This window comes from Cylas formicarius, unplaced genomic scaffold (genome assembly GCF_029955315.1).
Source record: "Cylas formicarius isolate icCylForm1 unplaced genomic scaffold, icCylForm1.1 PGA_scaffold_3__17_contigs__length_32017465, whole genome shotgun sequence".
Taxonomy (NCBI): domain Eukaryota; kingdom Metazoa; phylum Arthropoda; class Insecta; order Coleoptera; family Brentidae; genus Cylas; species Cylas formicarius.
Window position 1 is genome coordinate 25,246,519 of NW_026844326.1, and position 27,749 is coordinate 25,274,267.

The 27,749-nt window shown below is 35.6% G+C and overlaps 1 protein-coding gene across 1 annotated transcript in view; it reads left to right on the forward strand.

Moving 5' to 3' along the window:
* Window positions 1-367: 367 nt before the first annotated feature.
* LOC132700173 (unconventional myosin-XV) overlaps window positions 368-27,749 on the forward strand; it is a 75,326-nt gene continuing 47,944 nt past the window's right edge. Inside the window, exons 1-3 of the mRNA XM_060667339.1 lie at window positions 368-575; window positions 19,535-19,705; window positions 26,114-26,247. Of these exons, the coding sequence (XP_060523322.1) occupies window positions 19,580-19,705; window positions 26,114-26,247 (260 nt within the window). The 5' untranslated portion in view covers window positions 368-575; window positions 19,535-19,579. The remainder of the gene's footprint in view (window positions 576-19,534; window positions 19,706-26,113; window positions 26,248-27,749) is intronic.

The following is a 27,749-nucleotide window of genomic DNA, read 5'->3' on the forward strand; positions in this document are numbered from 1 at the left end:
CAGAGGTATAAAAATTGCCATTGTTGTTTGTTTAAATCCCTCGAGTGGCCCACGAGCAACAACAAGCCGTTCTTGGTGAATTGTCAGCCAGTCTAGGAGACTTCGGCGGACGTCCATCCGCACCAACATTTTTTTTTCTTAAAAATGCATAATGTGACAAACTCACACGTCCAGCCTTGAGCAAATAAGTGCGGTGATTCTTTCCGCAACCCAGATAATCGTCTCGACTGGATAACTCTAACGGATTTGTTCAAATCCGCCCCCGAAACGAAAATTTCTATTGGTGCAAACCGTAGAATACCTTACATACCGACCTAACGGGACGCACCTTTACCTCACCTCTCAGGTGAGCACACAGTCGAGCACACCGACTTCGATTGGTTACCTCGGTGGGTTTCTTTTAAATCGCGTTTGTTACCAAAATTGGCCCTATGTGACGTGAAGACGGTAGCCAAGTGATTTTTCCGTTAACATCCGCGAGCATTTTTCCGGATTCGGAAAAAGGACCCTGAGTTTTCACCGATAACGCAGGAATGTTGTGTGTTTAGAGTGACGTTCGCCGCGGGCTGATTATGGTAGGTTGATGGTGTCTTTTTGGAAACGGGATACCAGGTATACGACAGGTATTTCGATGGTTGTTTTGCGTGTTACGCGTGGATATCGCTAGTAGCTGACGTTATCAGTCAAAAGTGCTGGTTAGTAAAACCACATTGCTGCTGCAGAGATAGATGTAGGACGTAGAGGGACCTTCTCTGTAGGCTACGAGATTTTCTTAAAAAAGGAAAACGTTTTGGACCGATTGATGTTAATGAATAAAACAAATTATCGCGTTAGCGGTCTATTATGCAAAGAAAGCGACATTTTCTCAAAAAGGGGGTCACATAATTTGTGAGTGATCTTAAAAATCCTTGACAATATACTTTCAATTTTGTTCGGGTGCGTGGACTAGGCCGCAGACTATTTTCGAATGTCCGAAATTAGTCAATCCGCGAGTGCTGTAAAAAACTTCACGTTTTATTTATTTATATTTGGACCATCGAAATTTGATTGTAAATACACGTGTAAATAGCCGAGGCGTCCGGATTTTCGACCGAGAACGTTTGACAGACAACAGCCAATTACCTTTCTCATAAGTATTGACTTAGCATTAATATTAAAACAACACAAAAAGGGAGGGTATTATCAGTTAATTAATTAAATTATCAGAAATTATCAGAAAGTTTGGTGCATTGTTTTTTGTTTAATTCTCACATTGTTGACAAAAATCGAAAATATAATTAAATTTTGACTTCCTGCATCTGGGGTTGCCTAAATTGTGTTTTCGCAAATTTTGGAACAATTAGATATTTAACTTCTTTTTTGTCAAATTGTATACGATTACATCAAAATAGGTCTATAATTGAGACGGAAAACATGTACCATAGCAATTCAGTTTTAATTTTATATTAATATTTTTCCGAGAATTTTACCTTCAGGGAAAGTAGCAAAGCAAATGTTTCACTCAAATTGCATAAAATAAATGTGCAAATTGCAGTTTAACCTCAAGCCTCAACATCTAAATTCAGGCTATAATTTCGCCAAAAAAAAAACAAATCTGGCTGTTACCGACTAGAGTCGGTGTATTTAGAATGAGGAATGCGGTGAATATATGCGTAAGATAATTATTTGTTTCATTTTACCACTGCGACAAGTGATTTAGTAAAAAGTGGGACACGCAGGTGCGACATTCACAAAAAAAATATTTCCCAAGCTTAGCAAACATGTGCATATTAAAACGCGCCGAATTGATCACTCTGCTTTTGGCGCGATCGATAACCGTATTAAATTTTACACGATTGTTATAATATCTGCGATAATTTTTAAGAACTGCGAAAATAAAGGAATTAGTTTTGCTTTCACATATTTGTCATGGATCCGTGAGAGCATAATAGAGCGCAATTGTATATTTGGGCTTTTTTTTCTGTCCGAACTCCCCCACCATGGGTTTCAAGAAACTTCCTCCATTTTTTATGTGCAATAAAATTTAAATGACATCATTTTCTATTACATTTCCAAAAGGAATGATTTTGATCACTGGTTAGTTTATAATTATTACTGGACATTTATTAGACTTTGTGATTATCATTGGTTTTCCATTCAGTTACTGCTTTGGAAGTATTAGAATTGGAAATGAAACTACATAGTTAGAGTATTTTATTGATTGATACCTATAATATAATTACCTATAATTTGAAAAAAATTGTTTGCTTCCCTCTGACCATGTTATCATTTTTAATCAAACTTGGCACGTGCTACGTGCTGAAAACTATTTGAGACTATTATTATTTAAACCTATTGAGACTATTATTATTCGTAGGTTATATTCTTATGCGAATAGTACACAGTAGCAAAACAATTAAAAAATCTTACAAATTTTGCAAAAAAAAAAATTATCTCAACGTATTCTATATTGGGTTCCATTCCACAATTGACGTATTTATCTAAACCTGATTTTAACTAACCAAAACTAATTATTACGCTTAACAAAGTGTGTAAGAGAATGTCCACAGCTTGTACAGAAGTCACATGTATTACTCTTTAAATGAGATTTTCCTTATAATTCAGAAATTCTCTCTTGAATTCGGTATTATTTTCTTGCCTTACTTGTCTTTGTTTAAGTGCTATGCTGTGTATTGTCAATTGTTTTTGCAACACTTAATTAGCTTCTTTGACACCTTGAAATTATCATGTTGTTTCCTTTGGTTTGATTGAAACTAACCAAAGCATTACAATCAATAAACCAACGATTATTTTTGAAAGGAACTTTGCCAACTCGAAAATGGGTACCTGAAAGAATTTATCGAATAGAAAATGGCTATCTAGGCTACGCCGAACACAATGGGCGGCCCATTTCGGGACAAAATTTGCCTACAATGGGTCCCGTTTCTTTGGGTACTGCGGAAGCGATTAGAGGAATCTCTTTGGGCCGCGATATGGCGCGGAAATCATCACGGAACAAAAAAATTTGGTCCGATATCGGAGAAATGGGTTATTTTGTTGTGCGCGTTGAAATTCTCGATGTGACAATGGTACCGTTAGCAGCGGACTGTATTTCGTGTATCTTCGGCATTTTACCGGCACGTATCGAATACTAATAAGACGGGAAAATGCCTCGGGGAGGCGGCGACCGACCCGATAAAATTCTTTTCGCCGATTTCGGCTGACCTCCAAAGCGATTTAAAGCGTCGTATGTTTGGTATACCGGGTCGCACGCCAATATTTATTAGACGCCGCTGAATAGATGGATTGGTAAAAAAACTCGGACTATGTCATTGAAGTTTTCAATTTGTAATACCACGAGCAGTTGCCGGGTGCCGACAACCGACCACGCCTACCGAAAAACGCGGCGCGTCACCGGGTTCGTCTTCTCATCGACTGTCGACATCTCCGCGTTTTAGTCAAGGCCGAAGACGTAGATGCAATCCGTTCGATTAGAAAAAAGTCACCGCTAGGTGTTTCGTAAACACACATTAATCGCATATTTATGCTAATGTAGAAAAATTTCGAAACGCGTAAAAATAACATAAATACCTACATTTTATTACGCTCCGTATGTATTCACGGTGGATGGTAGGGTCGACATTTATGTTGAACTATCCTTATGGTTTTCCCCACCGTGGATCACGCTATATATATTTACGGAATTTATATGCAATGGTTAAAGCACTCTGTGGAATGACACAAGTTTTTAGCTTGCTAGGGAAAAACTTCTTTTAATATTAATAATAATAATGACTTTATTTGAACAATGTGAAATAGCAGAGTTATTAAAAAAAAATAACTTCATTTATTTTGACAGATTTATTTTGGAGTCACTCTTTTATTGACCTCTTGTGTTGCTTCATGTAATTTTATACAATTTATCGCAACGCAGAATTGCCTAGAATACGATTTAAGAGCCTTCTTCACGCGGTTTTCATTCAACGCACCAATTTATAATCTCCCATTGGAATCTGCTTCGTCGTACGCGCGACAATACTGTTGAAAATCTTGTCAAACGTAACGAAAACCCAGTTAAAAGAACTCAGTGGGTCACATTTGTCCATCAGCGACGTGTATTTGCATTAGCCTGGTTTTGTGCACACGTTGAGGCGCGTCCACGCATTTTTTTTTTCTTTTCGTAAACTGTTCTTCGTCAATAGATACGTCGGCGGAACTCCGGGTCACAAACTTATCTCCCCGTGGTTCCACCAAAAAGCGCGAGATTTACGGTTGCCTCATATGAACAATTCGAAAAGTCCTTGAAAATATCAAAATTTAAATTGGGACTACGCATGTCTCGAAGTCAAGGACTTTCGAGTAAATTTACTGTCTTTCCCATACCCTAACAGAACCCTACAAAAAAATAGTGGTTTTTGTTAATGAAGCTATAGCGTGTTGGCCCAAAGTCACTTTTTTATGAAATCAAAAATAAAATATCACACACAGAAGTGTCATACTTATTTTTTTATTTTTAGTTACAGCGTGATTTTGGAAATGTTGCATTTCGTATTGTTTTCCGGCATATCTCGCTATATAATAAAGCCTGCTGATTTCCTGACCTTTTTTGTGAAATGAAAGATACCACAAGCGGAAATTACATAGCCCTTGCATTTTTTGATGTCCTTTGTAGTTCGGTTGTGCGTTAACTTATCGAAGAGGTGGAAACTGATCCGGATAGGGTTTTATTCGTTGGATCCAGTGGTGTATTCAGTTTTCATCTGAAACTCACAAATTTTGATCTACAAACTAAACTTAGGAGGAGATATTTCAAAAAGAAATTAACAATGTCTTTTTAATATGGAAAACTAAAAAGTTTATTTTTACAAGTAAATTTTGCAATTAAGTATGTAATTTATTTAAAAAAATCTGTATTTTCATGGACCACTCATAAAAATAAAATAAAATTAGAAATAAATGCTTGGTATGTGAAACAGCTCTTAAACGTATTTGTAAGTTTTACAAAAATCCAACGTTTTGATTTGTGCCATCTTTCCTTTGGAAAAAAGGGTCAAGAAAGCAGCTTTATTAATAAGGGAGCTACGCCGTAAAACAATATAAAATGAGGCAGACTGTGCATATAGGATATTATTAAATACAGAATCTAGATACAATGTGGTAACTCAAGTCTCCCTCAATGAGAAATTTTTTTATTAGTTGGTTCCAAGTCAAGCGTTGTACAGAGTATGTCATAAAATATAAAAAATATCAAAGTAACTAAGTAAAATTTTTATTTAAATTTCAGTAATTTGTATTTAAACTAAACATCCTTTACAATTTTGTTCAAATTCGAGCATTTTCGAACATTCAGCTCAGATTTTAACGAGGTAAAACATCAGTAATAATAGTGGAGATATTAAAAAAAATAAAGTGCCTAATTTAATTAATATTTTTACAATATTGCAAAATTTGCGCTCTAAGTGGTTTCACTGCATGCAGTATTATTTTCAATAATAATTTCGCGACGTCACCACTTATTTTATAACAGATGTAGAAACGATGGTAGTTCAAAAATTAATAAATTTGTCAAAAAAGGAAACGTAACAACACTGAAATGCATATCTTAGGCTTAGAATAAGTAATAAACACAATCGTAACCGTTTTTAAAATGGTTTGGTCTCATCGTTAAAGCTATTTGGTTAACAGTACTTCGACGGAAACGACGTCCAGTTTTAAAATAGTGGGATTTTTATGGAACACGGCGAGTTGTCGATGTCCGGTATCGATCTTTAGTTTGGTACCCCTAGCAACCAAAGTTTTGATATAATATCTTTAGTAGAATACAAATTATGAGGTAACAACAAATATTCCTCGTAAAAAAATCAAATGATTATGACGGTTCAACACTAATTGGGGCCGTTTTTAAAACGATGTTTGAATAGTGTTTTTACGTCCCAACCGAACAACCGGACAGGCTCGTATATTTTTTAACATTCTGAATGAACTAATCATAGCAGTGCGGGAAAAGAAAATATAGCACGCATGGGTAATTAAAATCTATTTCGGCTCGAATCGAGTAAAACATGGCAATCTAACCTTAAAAACGGAAATGACGTCAGACTTCTTTATGCACCTAAGGGGATATGACGGACCCGAGTTAAATCAAGCAGACTTTTAAAATGTCGACTTTGGCAGTAGCGCCGGTAAAAATTTTTAACCCGCAGCAGCTATTTAATGGAGAAAATAACGTTAGCAGTTGTTCTTTATTTTCGTTGTCTTCCGTGTGTTTTGACTTTGGTAATTAATAATAATAATACAGGCAAATGTTTTAACAATTTATATAGGAATTGTTAAATAAAAAAAGGTTTACAATAGCAAGTACTACACTACTATGTAAAAAAACTGTTTACATTGTATAAAGTTTTAATCTTATTTTAAAAGTTGTTAAAGAGTTACATTTCATTTCATCAGGAAGGCGGTTAAAGACTTGCAGCCGCAGGTGATCTAGTCGAAATTTTATATTTGGCAAAAGGTATATGATTTTTTTTTGCCGTCTGGTGTTAAAAGATTAAATAACTTTATTTTAATTAAAGTTGTTTTTATTTTTGAACTTGGTAATAAAATTTCCACAAGAATGAAAGGTCGCTACCCCAGAAATACAACGAATCACTCTTTTCTGTGCTAAAAACGCTACTGTCGATTGTATAGACGAACCCCGTAGTATTATTCCATATCGTAGACGAGATTCAATGTGAGAGTAATATATTTGTAATAATCGTGACTCCGTCAGTACAGTGTGCAAATTTCTCAGCATGTTTCAGCCGAGAAATCAAAAACTCTCAGTGATTTTTGTAGTTAAGATTGACTGACACTACTGGGCAATCATCTATCTTCAAAACGAGACTAGAACATATTTTCTGAAGATGGTGTAATCTTAAAAACGTTGTCTTATCGGGATTTAAAAATACACTATTACTGTTAAACCAGTTTTTGGCGTTGCTCAACATATCGTTGCATTAATTCTTCAATAAAAGATCGCACTTATCTGAATGACACTTTGTAGAAAGAAATTTGCATCCCTGTGAAACACCTATATCAATATCAATTGCATACGAATTAATCTGACGACATTTCATTAAAAACACTGACAAACTGCTTGCGCTCCTGCAAAAAGGAGCCTATCCAGTTAAGAACAATATCTGCAATCCCATACGATGACAACTTCCCCAAAAGGGTGCGGTGATCAATACAATCAAACGACCGGCCGAGATCACAAAAGATCCCAATAAGGTCATCTCCCCATTCCCGGCTTTTCGTTACGTTCGTTATGACGTTCCACTGCGAAATAAAAATTGGTTCAAACCAATTATATTATCCCCTTCAAGAAAAAGCACAATTCTTTCAAGAAATGTACATCCAAATACTCTCGAGAAACTCATCGGTATTGGAACCCGACAATAATTTTCAACACTTCTTACTGTGTTTTTTATGTATTCGAACAACTTTGCCCGTTTTTAACTTCTGTTGAAATTGACCCGTACAAAAGGATAAGTTCACTATGTATGCTATCCCTACCCGAAGAATTGTTGTTTTTTATTTTTTTTGGAAAGTAGGTTATAAAAAATAAAAAACTTCATAGGAATGTATGTCCTAAACGCAAATTTTAACATACAGAGCGGTAAAGTATTAAGAAAAAATCGTTTTTATATATTATCTAAGATATTTGGTAAATACATTCTGTAAGTGGCATTTTCAGGTGCACCACACTTATATGTTAATTAATATATAAATTAAAATGCAAAATTTCGCTACACTGACTAATGATTTTTAAAGATACAAACCTAACCTGGAATCAATTACAGTTCTTCTACGTCATCGTAAAATCACTCTATGTTGACTATAAATTGTGGATCTTCAAAACCATGTTTATTTCGTCTTTAGTGTTTTGTTGGGATAATTTAATTTTTTTGTTTTCATTGCCTATCAGTATGGTGAGCTAGGACCTAGACGTCTTTATCAAGAAAGATTTTTAGTTACTAAACGTCAGCAAGTTCGATCCATCAACAGCGGCGCAGGAGGAATCCAGAAGATTTTTAAATAGTATTACAGTAGCCTGTGGAAGTTTCTTTGAAAAACACGAACGATTTGTTGATTGTGCCATATCAGAAAGACAGTAGGAAGATCGCTAGGTCTCGAAATATTTGTCAAATCAAATTGTTTGAAATTTTTTGATATATTTTTGAAGGATTTTCACATCGATGATGTGATGTGAGATCTGCAGGCACTAATCAATATCATTGGACAAAAAATGGCAGAACTTGCAAAGTGGTAACTACCCTGAAGAACTGAAAGTGGCCAAAATCATCTCGATATACAAAAAAGGAGCGCACGACGAAATGGATAATTACCGGTCAATCTCCCTACGCAGCACATTGTCCAAGGTACTGGAAAAAAATATTAAGGCAATATTAATAAAATAAAAAGTAGTACACAAGGAGCGGTTGTTGATATGCTGGAATTTCTGACCAATTAATTGGATAAGAACAAATATGTAATAACAGTGTTTATCGATCTGCAAAAGGCGCTCGATACTGTCAATATAGAGCTAATTATTAATAAATTAAATAAAATGGGACTTCGACAGAGACAACAATAAATAGTGAAAGCAGTGAACGACTGACATCCAACGTCGGCATTGCCCAGGAATCGGTATTAGGGGCACTACTGTATTTGCTGTATACACAAAGCCTAAAATATGCAAATTAAAAGCAAGTTACTTCAAATTTGCTGATGACACGGCATTAGTTTACTCGGGTGATAAAGATTTACAGCAGTATTTTGAGTTTCTGTGCTAAAACAGACTTTCCTAATCGCCCAAAAAACAGTTTATGTAATATTTAAACAGACAGGAAAAGCACCTTGCAACCTAAATATAAAAATAAAAGAGTGTGTGATTATAAATACCTAGGGCTAACTATCTAATTTGGGATAAACATATTTGGACTGTAATTGACAAAACTGTACTGCGCTAGGCACAATAAAAAGATGTTCGCATCAACTCAACCAAAAAACGATACCGCTGCTTTATAATAGCTTCGTAGACCCACACCTGAGATACTTGTTAACATGCTGGGGGAACACCAGCATAGCACGGCTAAATAAATTACAAAGGCTACAAAATAAAGCACTTAAAGTAATACTTGGAATGAACTTTAATATGTCAAGGGAAAAAATCTACACAAACCTTATTTAAAGATATGTGATGTTAAGATACTAGAACAAACAAAATTAATTTACTTAATTCAAAACAAACTTATTAAAACAAATGTGAAACTGACTGGAAATGGACAGTGTTATAGCTACAGCACAAGAAACAATGATAAGTTAAGAAATGTACACGAAAGGATCAAAAAGAAACAAGACTCGCCAATATACAGAAGCATTCAAGTGTTTAATAAAATACCACAAACTCTATTAAAGGGCACTACCAAGAAAACGTGTCATAACCTTAAAGACTTTATAAGAAAAAATAGAATATAAACTTATATTAACAAATTATTACATTTAATTTTACTAGAATATTAAATATATTTTTTCTGTTACTGGATTGTAAAACCTTGGGGCTGCGGTTTTGGAGTAATAAACAGTGGGCAAAGTTAATCCCGGGGTTCATTGGAAAAGCACTATATTTCTGGTCGAAGTATAAGTATACCGATAAATTGGTAAAGGCTTTCGCGGCCCGTTGATAAGATGGTTTTGCCTTCCTGAGGATGTTGGCTGTCTCGATTCGTATCTCTTCGGCATCTTGGTCCGGTAGGTTCTTGATGGCTGCTTCCGTGCTGGAGATGATCTCTTCAATCGGAATGTGACGGGGAGTGATTGCGAAGTTCCCTCCTTTGGTTAGCACTGTTCTCTCGACCTTCGTGAGTACTCTGTCCGTCATATTGACCACCAGTCGCTCACTGTCTAGGCTTGCTGTTTTGGGCGCTTGCTTTTTCGCAAACTTCTCGTACTTCCTTATCTGTTGCTCCTTCGTGCGTTCCAGTTCGTTCCTCATGGTGGAATGTGAGATTGCATCCATTCTATCCCAATTCTGTTGTTCGATCTTGTTGCCCAGTGTCAAGTGCAGGCCAAGAAGTTCCTCGGCCGTCTTCGCAAGGCTACGACGAGTGTGGTGAATTCATTCCAGGAGAAAAGCTTTCTCAGTCCTGACGTAGATCCTGTTTGCCTTCGCTGATTGGAGAATTCGTTTTTGTCAACTTATTTATGGAAGCGATCGAGACCTCAGAGTACAAGCCAGCAACGTAGTTGCGGTACGTGGATGACACCTTCGTGATCTGGAAACATGGTATGGACAAGCTCAACAACTTTCTGCAGCATCTCAACAGTCAGCATCCCAGCATCCAGTTTACTATGGAGACAACAACTTGCATTCTTGGACGTACTAGTGTAAGGAAGTGAGGTAACAAGCTGGGCCACACAGTTTACCGAAAACCAACCCATACGGACAGGTACCTGCATGCTCTATCCAACCATCACCCAAGTCAAAAGTATGGGGTTATCAGAACCCTGACAGAACGAGCCCGAAGGATTTGCGAACCGGAGAACCTCCAGAGGGAACTTGAACACCTGAAAACTGCGTTCGAGGCAAATGGCTACAGCAAGAGGGAGATCGAGAGATCAATGAACTCAAGATCATCAAGATCACGGGATGACCGAACAACGACCCTCCACCTCCCACGCATATCTGCCGTATATTCCGAGTGTCACCGACAGGATTGGCAGAGTATTGAAAAGACACGACATCAAAACAATCTTTAAGCCTACAAAGAAGATCCAGCAGACCATCAGGTCAGCGAAGGACAAAAGGGACTCACTTTCAGCTGCAGGAGTCTACATCACCAACTACCAAGAGATCAATGGGAACGAGACTTAAGGAGCATAAAGCAAGCTGCAGGCTAGGACAGACAGAGAAGTCTGCAGTAGCTGATTACGCACTGGGCAGCGGGGAACACAGGATACACTTTGAGAGCTGTAAGTTACTAGCATCGGTCAACGGCTATCACAACAGACTAGTCAGGGAAGCCATTGAGATACAAAAACACCCACACAATTTCAACAGAAAGGAGGAGACCCTTAGACTCATCCAAATCTGGAACCCGATCCTTAGGAACGCCCGAGCAGTACCGATCGATATCCCGAGATCAACCGAAGCGGAACAAGCCCCGCCCACCACCAATCGGCACAGGAGAAATCGTCAGTCTACGTCTAACATCGGAGATGGAAGGACCTCTGAAGAAGCTCGCCACTCGTGCTAGCGAAACGTTAGGAAGTAATTCCAACCGACGACGGCCTTTAAACCCGAATCAAGATAATAGCTTATAAGTATACTCTTTATTTTTTGGTATCTTTTTAACGACCATGTTTTGGCCACCCGGCTAACCAGTATAAAGCGCGTGTGCGTGGGAACAGAGCCGTATCGCTCAGGATCATCGACCACCGCGCACTTATGAATCGAACGTAATATTTCTCAACTGGCGCGGGTATTTCTGCATTACGTCACATGGTTTCTTGGCATTCCGTGTATCCGCCGGCCTGTGAAATGCAAAACACTGCGGCCGTATTAAATGGCAGCCGCAGGAATCCGGTAAGTACAGGGCGTTTCAGAAAGTTGCGTGGAAAATTCAAGGGCGTCGTTTAAATTTTGCGAAAATGCTTTGAGACGTCGAGATGGGTTTCGGAAAACGAAATTGTTTTAGGAAATGCCATGTGGAAAAATGCTCTTAGACAGCACAGGATCATGTCTGATGTATAGCTAAATTCAAAAAGGCAATTAAAAAAAAAACAATTTTTCTGTTCATTAAAAAATTTGTTATTGGTATTTATACGATTTGACTTTAGGCTGAATCCATAGAATTATCCATAAAATAACACTTAAATAAATAATAAAATAAATTCATTATGATTCGATGGAATAGCTTTTTTACCCCTGCTATTATTATGGAAATTGACCAGAATTTATAATTATAATAACGAAAAAAAATCTTGAATAATTTTTGAGGTGGGCGTCCTTGCCCCAGCGGGGTCGCCTTGCAACACCCTCCAAAATTTTATATACAACAAGAAAACGTTTAGGGAATAAAATTCTGCTGCTAATAGAAACAAACCCACTTTTCGTCGTCCAATTAAAGGAAAAAAATAATTCTCGAACATTAGCTTGCCAGATTATAATGTACGAAACAATATTGAAATTTTCATAATTTTGTGATAAATTGTTGAATGAAACAAGATCGACACACTTTTAGAAATAATGCGAACTACATCCGATGCCTTTGAACGTTCTTTAAAAATCTGCACTAGATAATACTAAGCATAAAATTACCAAACAAGAAAATAAATACACCCGCCTTTGGAATCCAAACTCCCTATTCGTTGGAACGGTGTCACATTAAAGAAATAAGCCCTTATAGAAAAGCCATCAAGATCAAAAGCAGAAAGTTCCATGATTACAGATTGAAACTAGTTAGATTGCTCTGTACATTTGCTTTTTTGTTACGTTGTAGCGACCATCATTTTAATATTCTATCATAGCAAAACCTCATCCGCTCACGAAATTCTCCGTAAATCTAGTTTCGCTTTACTTTGAAAATGGATTCATCATTATCTTCTACAAAGCTATGGAACGCATCCTTAAATCTTATTCTTCTCTATTAGAATCACGATTCACGACTCTAAAATGCCTGGCTTCTGTGAATCCCTCAGGTTCACAACCATTGTTTGCCTATTCTCTAGTGAAATATCTATATTTAAACCCTTTACAGGGAAAACTGACAGTTTCATATTCAATTCTTTTGGCTTCATTGAACAATTAAAAACATTACATGATCACCAAAAGATATTCTGGTTAGTCTCGATGTGGAATCTGCCTTTTCTTAAGTTTCTCTTCCTTAAACTCTCAACGTAATTTTAATATGTTAAAATCCGAGAATGGGGAGTGGAATCATCTCATTTGAACTTCGGCACTTTCGATCTAAACCAAAACTATGGAGATGTTGGCGATGCTTTCGTTATTTGGCATAATGGTCAACAATCCCTTCGAGATTTTAGTAACCATTTAACTCTTTTCTTGATTAAATTAATTGCTAAAATGTAATTTTACTTATTGCACCAATAGTATATTATGCAACAAGTATGGTAAACGGCATTTGCGTCACGAGTGGCTTAAAAATTTAACCAAACGTGTTACATACTGTAATTTTTCTACCATTATCTTTGGGGTATATTTTTGGAAAACAACACGATAACATTCACTAATATGACCGTCAGAATTGACAAACGTCAAAATTCAAGCCGTGCGGTAAAACCTCCGAAAACATCCGATTGCTTCCAAACCCGTGCGGAAATATCCCGGAAATGTTCGAAATCGCTCAGATCCGTGGGAAACGACTCGTCAGTTTCGTTCTCGTAAATGACGGTGCATAATTGAACGTTTTACAGAAGGGAGTAGAAAAATGATATTTTAGAGAGAATATGTATAAGGTTGTTCGGAAAGTCATTTCGTTTTTTCCTGTCAGAGGACTTAATTACGTTTTTTCGAAACCAACTTCACACTTAAGCCGCATAAACATTATATGTCTTGAGAGCTGATATTGCAAGGCTTGTGTGTGAAAAAGTTCTATTAATTCTACACTGTAGTTTTTGGTTGGTGCCCTTTTAAATATGGAGAGCAATAAGCAGCATTTTCGTCATATTTTACTTTTTTACTTCAGAAAAGGTAAAAATGCTGTCCAAGTGAGAAAAAAATTGACGGATGTGTATGGAGAAGGCGTGTTAACAGTACGCCAGTGCCAGAACTGGTTTGCAAAATTACGATCCGGCAATTTTGATGTCGAAGATGCACCACGGTCTGGAAGGCCGGTCGAAGCTGACAAAGATGCGATAAAGGCATTAGTTGATGCAAATCGGCGAATAACCACACGAGAGATCGGTGAGAGATTAAATTTGTCGAATGCGACTGTTTATGGCCATTTGAAAGGCATGGGCTTAACCTCGAAGCTCGATGTGTGGGTGCCCCATGTCCTTACGGAGCGAAATTTGTGTCGTCGCGTTGACGTGTGTGATTCGCTCCTCAAAAGTCAAGAAAATGATCCATTTTTGAAGTGGATTATTACTGGGGACGAAAAATGGGTTATATACAACAATGTTAAATGCAAGAGGTCATGGAGCAGAAAAGATGAACCGGCTCAAAGCGTGTCAAAAGCCATCATTCACCAAAAAAAGGTGATGCTCTCCGTTTGGTGGGATGTCAAAGGAATCGTTTTTTTTGAGCTTTTGCCGGACAATACAACGATTAATTCAGAAGTCTATTGTCATCAACTGGACAAATTGAATGATTCACTTAAAGAGAAGAGGCCCGAATTAATCAACAGGAAGGGTGTAGTGTTCCACCAGGATAATGCGAGACCTCACACAAGTTTGGTCACTCGCCAAAAACTTTTACAGCTTGAATGGGACGTACTGCAACATCCGCCATATTCTCCAGATCTGGCGCCTTCCGACTACTATTTGTTCCGGTCCCTGCAAAATTTTTTGGATGGCAAAACCTTTACCTCAAATGAAGATGTCAAAAACCACCTGAACCAGTTTTTTGCCAGCAAGGACCAAAACTTTTATGAGAGGGGAATTATGTTACTGCCAGAAAGATGGCAAAAGGTATTGGACCAGAATGGCCAATATATAATTTAATAAAATATTTATTCATTATACGAAAACTGTCTTTCATGTTCCCCAAAAAAAAACGAAATGACTTTCCGAACAACCCAATATCTCACAGTTCGATATATTTATGCGCATAATTATAGGGGAATTATTGTCTAACACTGTCACAAAACATTACAAACAATCATCGTTATTAATTTATAAAACCTATTCGTTTCCTATTTCGATGGGATTCCGGTCACGCCGGATTCTTTTCGTTAATAATTCACCGTCGACAATCGGCGATTATTTATCGATTTTTGTTACGAAAACATTCCGCTATAATTGGTAGAAAGCGTTTGTCGACGTCTACGAGAACGCGGAACGTGGAAAGTGAAAATTGTTTTCGCGATAACGAGACGGCGTCATTAAAACGTCAAAGGAACAAAAAAAAACGCAAAAAAAGTGTTTCCATGGGTAGTTCAATCACTCCAATATGTCAACAAAAAATAGTCTCTTGCAGAGACTATTTTATCTTGGCTGTATATAAATCCAGAAGAGTAAAGATACGTCATGTATATAATAAAATAGAATTAACTATTAAAAAATGTAGATAGTAATAATGGGCGTTAATAACAGCAAATCTTTCATTAAAACTATATTATATATTGTACTATTCTTAAGCACAAATTAATTTCTTGAATTCATACTGTTTACAGTTGCATGGTGTTTTTTTGAGACAGCCGGTATAAGTATCACCCCCCACCCAAGTCTTGAAATAGTGTATGTATGATGCTATGCCGATGTAATCAACACACAAATATCGAATGTGTGCATTCCTCTGAAAACAGAAGCCAAAAACATTGGGCTTATGCTCGACAATAAGCTAAGATTTAATGGTCACGTTACACAACGTATCAAAAAATCTATTGCCCACTTAAAATGCTTATATGGTTCTAAAAATATTTTAAATCAATCATTAAAAACGTCCTGTGTGATTCGATAGATTTATCTATGGCCCATGTCTGACACAGGCTGCCTCAGAACGGATTCAAAAAAGCCAGAAATACTGTCTAAGATTCATAAGTCCGATGGCTCAATATGAAAAATCGACGATATCTCCATAAATGCAATCATTATCACAAAATTATAACATTGAAGTCTCCACGCTATCTTTTCAAAAAAATCAGCTTTCGCGCGGACGTTCACAATTTAAATTTAAGATTTAAAGGCCTACTCACCCCCCCACGCCGCACCTCTGGAATTTTTGAAAGATCCTTTACATATGATATGGCTAAAACATATAATGCATTGGATCAGTCTCTTAAATTGCTAAACAATACCTTTTCCACACACCTACGTGAAGTATTATTATAATTAAATATTTAAGTAATTTCTACTGTAAACTATTACCAAAGTGTAAGTCCCTCTATTTGCACAGATCGTATTAGGTATTTATTTATTTATTTTTATGTGTATTTTTCTTGCCTAGCGCTGCTACCTTCTTCTTAGGATAGGTTTAAAAACGGAAGTTCAAAATATCTTATTTTTTAAATTATTATTGTTATTATTATTATATATTTTTCATAATTCATTTCATAATTTCTCAAAGAAATTTCAAATATCGCTCAATCGTGATACACCTTGATTAAAAATTATATATTATCTCCTTCAAAATAATCCCTATCGACTGCAACATACTTATACCAGCGCTTGATCCAATCTACGAAACATTTTTTTGTATTCGGTTTTCGGTATGTCGATCCGTGCTGCCTGCCATTTTTCCCTTACTTCCTCTTTTTGGACTCGGTTGAACAGAGAGAAGTCATCATCAGGTGAGCTTGGTGGCTGTTGGATAGCGTTTGTTGCATTTTTTGTCAGAAAATTAGGAATAATGCTGGCACTGTGCGACGGTGCAAAATCCACGAGGTTTCTGCCCACAAGTTTTGCCCCTTTCGGAGAATTGCTACTCTTAACGACTAAATAATACTCTCTGTTTACTCTCTGACTTTCTGGCAAAAATTCATGATGTTGTAATCCACGAAAACCGTGAGCAATGATTTTTTTTGGTCTGAAAACGATATGATTTTTGATGGTCTAGACCCATTTGCCCATTCACTTGAATGATGCATGCATTGAGCGCCGTACATCTCCTTTGCGACGTCGCTTTTTTTGACTGAAATAGAAATTTTGGCACCAACCATGTTGGTAAACTGCAGAAAACCAAATCATTAACTAAAAGGTCTTGAGACAATCCATGGGCAACTCCCTGATGGTTAATTTGCGATTATTTACTAACATTTCTGTTACTTTATCAATGATTTCGTCGGTTTTCGATATCGAATAATCCACTGAGTTTATCTTCTTCGATTGGCTCAAGACCACTTTTAAACCGCTCGTACCACCGGTAAACCACCGTTTTATTTAAAGAATCTTTGCTGAAATCGTTCTCCAACATTTCCAGCGTTGGGGCACCATTAAACCCGTTTTTAACGTAAAATTTATTACAAGTTCGTTGTTGCAAATTTAAATCCATTTTTTAAATTGTATAAAATTCTCCAACACATACAGAGATAGAAGTATTCTTGGCTACCGAACTTTTGCAAATGTAAAGCCATGACGCTAAGATGTAGAGGAAAAGTCGACAGATGTACCAATTTAACAAAAAAAAAAAAAGAACTCAACTTTTTGATCAAAGAATTACACATAAACAGTGAAAAATCATTTAAATATCGGGTATTAGACTTCCTTTCCTTGAACATTTTTTGCAATAAACAGAAAATATACTGGGTAGGTCAAAAAGTATATCTCTTACTTTTATGAGCAAAGGAATAAAAACCAGAAATTTAATTTTGAAATGGACGCGTAAGTAAGCTAGTACCAGTAGTTCCACAATTACATTTCTGTCGGTAAAGAAAGTTAATATGCCACTCAGAGGTTAACTATTGACAATATGCTAATCGGTTTAAAACCTTTCGAAACCATCAACCAGGATATTTTCATTAATTTTCCTTATTTCGTATCTTACTCTAAATTTTGTGGTTTTTCGTTATACACTTTTGATATCAAATATCCGTATGTCTTAGCTATATTACTACTATTTTTAGATGCGCATTTCAATTTACGACATCCAAAACTAGATAAAGATTTCATGCTATGACCTAACTGAACGGTTTTTCTAACTGGGGACTTTACTATTTTTTTTTATATCTTTGCTAATAAAAATTGATAGGTCTAGGGCATGTTACAGGAATTATACATAAAATTTGACACAGAATTCTAAAAAAAAAGAAACTTGGTATCGACATCTTCTTTTTGACCCACACTGCATATGCTCTGTTTACTGCAAAAAATGCAGACGGAAAAATATGGTGGACGTGTGCGAGCATATTTCTTGAAATTCAATAACTGATTTGTAAATGAGATCGTTTCATATTTTAGCTGTTCACTGTACAATCATTTAAATGAAATACAGTCGAAACTCTATATAACGAAATTGAAGGGACTGTTTTTTTTTTTTGTTGAGAGTTGTTCGTTATAAAGAGTTATTTTAACATCTTCTTAGGAACATTTTATATAAATATTTAAGAACTTCTTTTAATGTTTCAAATAATCGGTTATTTTCGGTTGAATTTTTGTAGTATGCGAATACGCATCTTGTACTTTGGCATGTATTTTCACCATTTCTTCGAGAGGGGCATCTTCCCCATGGTACACAAAAAATTTCTCTAGCAGCTTAAATGAACGTAGGGCTTCATCTTCTTCCTCAACTTGGTGCTCTTCCTCACCCTTTCTTGCTTGTTGTAATATGGCTTCCTCTGTCAAGTCTGCTGTTGTAGGCAAATGCTGATCTATCACCATAAAATCTTGCACCTCCTCACATGTAAACGTAATTGTTGTTTGAAACTGCTTTATCTGCTCTCTTAGTGGCTGATCAACTTCCAAGTCTTGTTCGCATTCTGTCTGTGAAATGTCAATTCAATATTCCGTAGATTTGGGGATGTGCTAAGAGAAGTCATATTTTCCTCCCCTTTAATTCTGCATCCCATTTCCGTACCTCATCTTCAAAAATTTGCGATGTCATCCATGCAGACTGTTTGCCTTGTAAGTGACCGGCAAATGATTGATGTTCTTAAAACATCGTGAGTTAGTTGATTTTCCAATCAGGACTAGTTTTCTTTTTTCTCTCCCAGTTATATTGTAAAAAATACCAGTTTCGTCGGCATCAAAAATGTCGTCAGCAGGGTACTTTTCTGCTAGTTTTGGCCACGTCCTCTCCAGCCAATCGTTAGTGACGTTTCTCTCGAAATCACGAGTTTCGCCACTTATTTATCCATAATTTATACCATGTCTCCGTTCGAACTTCCCCAACCATTCTTCTGAAGCCTTGAAATCGATAATGTGTTTAGCTAACGTTTCTGCTTTTAGATTTCCGATAGGTCCAGAGAGTGGTACATTTTTAAGACGTTGCTGTTTTACTAGAACCTCCTGCCGCTTCAGCATGAATAATTTTTTCTTTGCACTTCCAAATCGTGGATACAGTAGACGGTGTAAGACAGTATCGACGTCCCACATCACTTTTCTATTCTCCAAGTTCTATCTCCCGAATTAAAGCAATTTTTTCATCTAGAGATAAAATTTTATTTTTTTTAATTTATTTAACAATAAAGTCATCATTAAAATATACCTCTCAAATCTCCAGCTTACAAGTGCTCTTGCATGTCGAATAGCCTAAAATTCATTATGACTGTACAAATAAAAATAAACAATTTCTTTGTATTTCTGCTAGTTTGGCAATAATTTTTCTGTTGTTTTTTTTAATCTATCATAAATTCAGGCGTCTTGGAAACAACATACAACATAAAAATTTTCTTTTCAGGCCAATGTGATTTGAAAAAACATCCCGCAACTAACCAAAGGAAACATGGAGTGGAACGCGGGTGATTTGATCTGGTTCGACCCGGGCCTCGGTCACTGGCTTCCCGGGGAGGTTTTGGAATACCACAGGAGCGCCAACGTGATCACGGTGCAGGCGGTGATCGACGGACAGGTGAGGAGAATGTCTTGCACGTTTGTAACGCGTCGAACGTGAGAAAAACACGTTTTTTAAGAAACAGTTACGCGATAAAGTGGTTAATTAACAATATAATATAACGAAAGTTACGTTAATCTGAATAGAGGTGGCAACAAACCGAGATAGAGGTCGCTAATGAAACGCGTTTGTTGTTTTTTCCAGACACTTTCTTCGCTTTGTGATTTATTTCGCTTCCGCCACGACAATGTTATTATAACTCGGCGTCGAAACGATTTGGACACTTATTTATTATAATTTGATTGACAAATTTTGACAATCTAACAGGAACAAGTTGGAGCATGAAAAATTCAATTTTTGGAAACTTCCATTATTATATAAGTTATTTATAAAAAATAATAATAAATATTATTTATTGGTCAAGAAATAATCACACAATCAAATAGATAAACGCAGAATTTAAAAAGATAGAAAATGACAAAAAATTACCCCGCACAGATTGTAAGGGATTTGTGACTTTAAAGTTTAAATTAAACAGAAAAAAACAAATTTTAACATTTTGTTTGTTTTACTTCTAAGACTAAAATGGTGGAATATTCTAAAGACCGTATATTTGCGACAGCAGTTATGAGCAATATACCCGGTTATGAGCAAAATCCAAAACTGTAAAATTTTACTTTTAACTTTTCTTATTAGGAGTCGATTTTAAAAAAATAAGTAATTTTCAGGCACCAGAATATTAGTCTTTCAATTTCCCAGCCCAAAATGACAGATGTCATAAAATTCAGGATGGCGGAAGCAATGTGTCGTTCGCCTAGGTTTAACTTTTATATTTTTTAGCTAAAACGTTGTGATTTTTTCAGAACAAGCTTTTAACTAAATGAAACATTTTTTAATAACAGTTTGTTACGGAAAAATATTGATTGAAACTAACCAAAAGTAATCATTGTAAAAAAAAAAGCAATATCACAACATTAACTTATACATATATAGAAGGTACCGACAGTCGCCTGATAAAACTTTAGAATGCTTTGTATTAGGCAGTACTTGCTTAGCATTCATAGACTGGATACAACTTTCCTTGAAATCTATTAAACAATGCCTTTTTGTACATATCTACATATTGTAATAGACAAAACAATAGGTATGCGATATTGCTTGAGTTTTAATCAGTTTGTATACTTGTATTTCGTGCAAGACGCACTCCTCTTTTTCTGTTAATCCCTTTACTGCGAAAATCAAACCCATACCGATGTCACATTGCTATTTTTTCTATTTTGTTGTCTTCAAAAATAAGTTTATCGATAAAAAAATACATTGGTCGGGTTTAATCTAAGAGAACAGGTAGATACTTTTTCATTAGTTGGCTGTGAGACTAGTGAAGTGAAATTTTTTATTGACATTTCGAACGTCATTATCATCTGTGGTAATGATATAGCTACTTAGCTATAGAGAACACTTTGATTGTGGAGGTATTTTATTTTAACCACTTCCTAATGGTTTATATGGTATAAAAAAACATATAATCTGCAAGGTTATGAACTAACACATTTTTTGAGCGGTTGAGAGAATTTTTTTGTGACGAGTAGTAAGTAACCTTAAAGAGACAGTCGCAACAATGACGTTGCTAAACTTATGTGTCAATTTAAAAAGGACTTTGCTGACATAAAAAAGAAAATGATGTGTCTGTCATTGATCGGGGACATAGAGAAGCACAAGAATTTTTAAAGGGGTCTTGGCGCCATGCCGGTTGGGAAGCATTGAACGTTAAAAAACTATTTAAGTTTCCTTTTCTGACCCTTAATTACTTAAGGAAGATAAAAATCCATGTTTCAATTGCACCCCTCTTATATTGAAGACAATATTGAGGAGTTTGGAGATCTATTTTTTAAGTAGATGCTCGTTTAGATATTCCAAATGTCTTAAGATAAAGATTTAGATCTCATTACCGAAGCAACGTAAAATACCAATGCGCAATTCAATCTAACAACCAGGAGCCACACGAAATTGGATACTATTGTATTGTATGTCGATAGGTACTGTGGGACAACAGGGATTTAACGAGGTAAACATATATTTATTAAAACCATTGTTTTGGGTAAGTAATAAAAGCGTCTATTTTTTACTTTAGTTGAGCTGGAAACAAAATATCAAGTTATATTCAAGTCTAATCCTAATTTGTTGCTTTTTTATAATATATTGTCCTGGGTTTTTGCCTATTGTTAAAATAATTATTACTTTTAATATATTTTTTTTTTACTAACTTTAACTATATATCAAAATATGTCCTCTTCCCGATGATGATTATTATAAAGAAAAGACTTGGTAATAAAAAATGAATATACCGCTTTAGTTTTCATACCCATTTTCTTGAATCTCTTTTTTCTGCGGTTTTCAGATAAAATATAAAAGATATATTCCAAAAAACACAACACAAAGTTTTGAATTTTATTACATTTGGCGTCGTAAATTGAAAGCATAAAATTCTAGTGCCTGAAAAAGACTGATTTTTTAAAAATCGGCTCCTAATAAAAATAATAAAATCTAAAAATTTTTTAAATTTAAGGAAATCAAAACATGATGATAAAATTGAAAAAAAAAACTCTTTAACAAAAACCAAATTCAACTTTTGACGCTACGTACTAAAGAAATCCTCTTTCGGAAGTAGGCAAACGTTCATACTTCTAGAGACCTTGCAGAAATGTTTTAGATATTGTCGAAAACATTCTATTTAAGTTTTCGACTTAAAATTTGAGTTAAGATAAATTGGAACATATTTTCTTGCCCTGTACATTCGGTAGGCAAAATATGTTACAGCAACCTTCCAATCTTTATTATAATCCGCTTTCAATAAAATAACGATGTCGACAGTTTTTTTAACACTTGAATTCATAATCAATTTTCAATAAATCTGAAATTTTTTAGCATAAGTAAAATTTATCGGGAACAAACGAGGAATTAGTATCAAATCCAAATTTGCTACTAATTTTTGACGATTCTCTCGTGATTAAGATTCAAAATTCTTTTGTTCATCACAAATAACACTATTCCGTATAGGTGTGTACGTTTAAATTACTTAAAGCTTTGGGTTTTTCCAATTCACCTTGTTTTATATATTTATAAATTTGCGGTTTGTCAAAAAACACGTTCACTTTCGTTCAGTACGTTTAGTAACTAGGTTCTAGGACGAATATTAAAATAAACTAAAATAAACATTGGTTTCGCTGAAAATAAATTAATTTCTACCTATAGCGTTTGCAAAAAACGTCGGCGACTGGTTTTAGAGAGTTGTTTGACGAATAAAAAATCGGAACGACTACAATACAACAATTACTAGACAAGCATCGAAAATATGAATAAAAGTGATGTAACGCTTGATCGATTGACGAGTCAGATATGCATCGACAATATGAATAATAATGATTGTTTATGGGAGATGTTTAAGTGAATCCGTCATAGGCACTTTCCAGCCGAGGAAACTCAAAAGCGGATATTTTGAGTTATTTCATTTATTTAAGTTGGGAAAGTGAACAAAGGCTAAGTCGCCACTAAAACGATTTATCCATTTGCCTGTAGTGTTGGGCAATTGACCATTCTTGCAATTGTGGAGTGTTACACTTAGAAAAAAAATGCGTTTTCAAATGAACAAGAAATCAACTTCTTTCTACAATTTTACTAATTAAAATATAACACTTTATTTAAGTTTAAAAATTGATTGATATTGATTTGTTTATTTAATTGTTAGTTTAGTCGCCTTAAAACATTGACGATTTTCTTTTTTCCTTTGCTTAATGCATTGGGTATTTGTTTTAAACGGAGTTGTGTTTAAAACAAGTTATTACTGGCTTCTTATAAAATGTCGTTAGTTTAGGTTAGTTAGCGGTCACTATCGGCGTTTACATTTTCAGTTTTTGTAACCGTTTCCTTGTCGGTTTTGATAGTAGTTCAGTTTTTAAATTGTTTTTAAAGACTGCCTGAAAGATCGCGTCTAAATATTCTGAACAATTTTCTTTCATTTTCTTACCAACACCTAAGTAAAGTTATGATTTGAATTCATGTAAGACTTTTAATATTAATTCAATTTCGGGGAAAATTTAATTCCAATAAAAATATTATATTTCATAAGAAGACCAGTTCCATTAACATTTCATGTACCTGAAACTAAAAAATAGGACTTTCTGGTCTAACGTTAAGAGAAAAAAAGGACTATAAGGAACTAAGGATTAAATAGGAAACAATTCTTTGTGATGCTGTGCAGACAATACTTTTGCCTTATTGATTTATAAAATAACGCAAAATCATATTTAATTTTGACTAAATCATTAGCGTTTTCTTTTAACTTATAACGTGTTAAGAAATATAAGGTTGTTCGGAAAGTCATTTCGTTTTTTTCCCGTCAGAGGACTTAATTACGTTTTTTCGAAACCAACTTCACACTTAAGCCGCATAACCATTATATGTCTTGAGAGTTGATATTGCAAGGCTTGTGTGTGAAAAAGTTCTATTAATTCTACGCAGTAGCTTTTGGTTGGTGCCCTTTTAAATATGGAGAGCAATAAGCAGCGTTTTCGTCATATTTTACTTTTTTACTTCAGAAAAGGTAAAAATGCTGTCCAAGCGAGAAAAAAATTGACGGATGTGTATGGAGAAGGCGTGTTAACAGTACGCCAGTGCCAGAACTGGTTTGCAAAATTTCGATCCGGCAATTTTGATGGCGAAGATGCACCACGGTCTGGAAGGACGGTTGAAGCTGACAAAGATGCGATAAAGGCATTAGTTGATGCAAATCGGCGAATAACCACACGAGAGATCGGTGAGAGATTAAATTTGTCGAATTCGACTGTTTATGGCCATTTGAAAGGCATGGGCTTAACCTCGAAGCTCGATGTGTGGGTGCCCCATGTCCTTACGGAGCGAAATTTGTGTTGTCGCGTTGACGTGTGTGATTTGCTCCTCAAACGTCAAGAAAATGATCCATTTTTGAAGCGGATTATTACTGGGGTTGTATACAACAATGTTAAACGCAAGAGGTCATGGAGCAGAAAAGATGAACCGGCTCAAAGCGTGTCAAAAGCCAACATTCACCAAAAAAAGGTGATGCTCTCCGTTTGGTGGGATGTCAAAGGAATCGTTTTTTTTTGAGCTTTTGCCGGACAATACAACGATTAATTCAGAAGTCTATTGTCATCAACTGGACAAATTGAATGATTCACTTAAAGAGAATAGGTCCGAATTAATCAACACGAAGGGTGTAGTGTTCCACCAGGATAATGCGAGACCTCACACAAGTTTGGTCACTCGCCAAAAACTTTTACAGCTTGAATGGGACGTACTGCAACATCCACCATATTCTCCAGATCTGGCGCCTTCCGACTACTATTTGTTCCGGTTCCTGCAAAATTTTTTGGATGGCAAAACCTTTACCTCAAATGAAGATGTCAAAAACCACCTGAACCAGTTTTTTGCCAGCAAGGACCAAAACTTTTATGAGAGGGGAATTATGTTACTGCCAGAAAGATGGCAAAAGGTGTTGGAGCAGAATGGCCAATATATAATTTAATAAAATATTTATTCACTATACGAAAACTGTCTTTCATGTTCCCCAAAAAAAACGAAATGACTTTCCGAACAATCCAATACTTAGCTATTCTATTTACTTCTCACGACGACGCGACGGCGACGTAACGCACAATATAAATAAATTAATATTTATTTCCACAACCCTGCCTACTTCCTAAAGAATATTTTTATTAAATAAATGTTAATAATAATATAAACATTTGTGTACTTGAATTTTAAAAAACGATAACCAGGTATAATATTTTTTTTTATCTAAAAGCAGCAGAATTTCTTAACTTTACATTTGATAACCTATTAGTAAGTTATGGTGTTTCTCTAAATTGATGTTTTAAACAATTTTTTGGTTGCACACTTACGGGACTAATTAACTAACCACAACCAAAATTTTAGAATTTGAGTATGTTAATAAACAGATATTTAAAAAAGAAAAGTGTTCTTCGGTTAAAGTTAATAATTTTTAAACCATATATTTTATCAGATTTGGCATTGTATAAGTATAAATAACAAGCTACTGCAATCATCAGTTGTCACCGGTGCCTCCTTCTGATATTTTTACTATTTTACTACAAAAATTATCACTCAACTAAACATTTTTTTACATTATCAGGCTATCGACAACTGCGTCAATCAATCAAATTTTTATTGCAATTAACCGAAAGGCATTTTCTACAAGAAATATAGCTGCTTTTCTCCGATAGCGTCAATGTCGCCCGGTTTTCTAGTTACCAACAGTCCCATTTCGGATTTAATTGTTACCAGGCGGTGAAAGGATATTATGGAAATCACTCGTGGGAGTCGCTACACAAAACTCGAAACTCTCGTAAACACAGGTATCAATTTTTACAGGCCCAGACCTTCGCGCTCGGCGAGGGTGAAGGTCAGGTCAGACGGAGGCAGGACCTGGGACGGGGAGGTGTCGAAGACATGATTCAGCTGACCGACCTCCACGAAGCCGCTTTGCTGTGGAACCTTAAACTCAGGTAAATGTCACGAAACGGGCGTATCGCTCGCGTGAGCCCATTTAACGACCACCAAAATTAATTATTGGGAAACCCAAATAAAAGAACAGGATATTTACTTTTTTGTTATTTATCTTTGTCTGTTAAAGTCTGTTCATAGATATAAGAAAGTGATTAATTGCTTTTGAATGGGATTATCCAAGGGTGGTCATTAACATACAATGCAACAAGATTATTAACCAAAAGTTTCGGAATTTAAATTCAGGTAAAATTGTGGTCCGTAATAGAAAATAATTATTTACCTACCTGTGTTTAATATTCTTTGGTTTGATATACTACTTAGTTTAAGTTATTAGTAATCATTCTTATTTCGTGTGTAATACAGCGTGTGTTGAATTGTGTGCGAATTATGCAAAATATGTGCGAGTCTAATGTATCGCAGGAGATGCTCCCTCCCAAATGTAGAAAACACTATTCTATTGAGGCTAACGAGTTGTAAACAATGTTTATTTGACCCCCATGGAACGTGGTGCCAACAAGCAAGCATCTTTAGAAGAAACGGCCACATTGACGAAAATTCCAACATCAACTGTATGGAAAATTATGAATAATCCCATTTCAGCGAAGAAAAAAAGAAGCGATGCTAACATTTTCTCGAGTGTAGATGAAAGTGATCAAGATATAATACGGCGTGAAATTTACCAGTTATACGAGGAACAAAGCGTGCTTACTTTAGATATCTTAATTAGGAGGCTTGAAAAGGATGAAACCAGTGTTAAATGTGGGTTAAATGTTGAATGGCAGAACTACCTTATGGAAGTGTATTCAACACATGGGTTTTAGATTTAAAAAAATTGACAAAAGGCAAGTTTTAATGGAATCTTTAGGAATTCGGAAATGGCGACTGGAATATCTAGAAAAAAATGGGATTTACAGAGAACATCAAAAGCCAAAAGGGTTGGGTTGACTATTTTGCATGCTGGCTCTAAAGATGGTTGGCTTCCAAATGAACTTTCTCTGTCTGCGAAAAATATTAAAGATTCTTCTCTCGATTACCACGAAGACACCACCGCTGATTTATATGAAAGTTGGTTTAAAAACAAACTAGTTCCAAACATTCCTCCTAATAGCGTCATTGTAATGGACAATGCAAGTTATCACAGTAGCAACAATTCAAAACTACATGTATAATAGCGACATTCATTTTCAAAATTTATACATACATTTATTCCAAAAAGCAATTAGTTGAGGGTCTACAAAGCTTGAACCTACAAAAGGAATACGTCTGTGATAAGCATGCAAAAAATCTAGGGCATACAGTTTTAAGGCTTCCACTTTACCACTGTATATTTAATCCCATTGAACATGTTTGGCACCAAGTGAAATCTGCCATTCGTCGTAAGAATGTTTTTCCCGTATTAACTCCAATGTTCTCAAACTTATAGAAACCGAAGTTTTTAACATCCCTCCACAAAGTTGGGCAAATTCTGTTTAACATATAGAAAAAGCAGAATATAAATCAA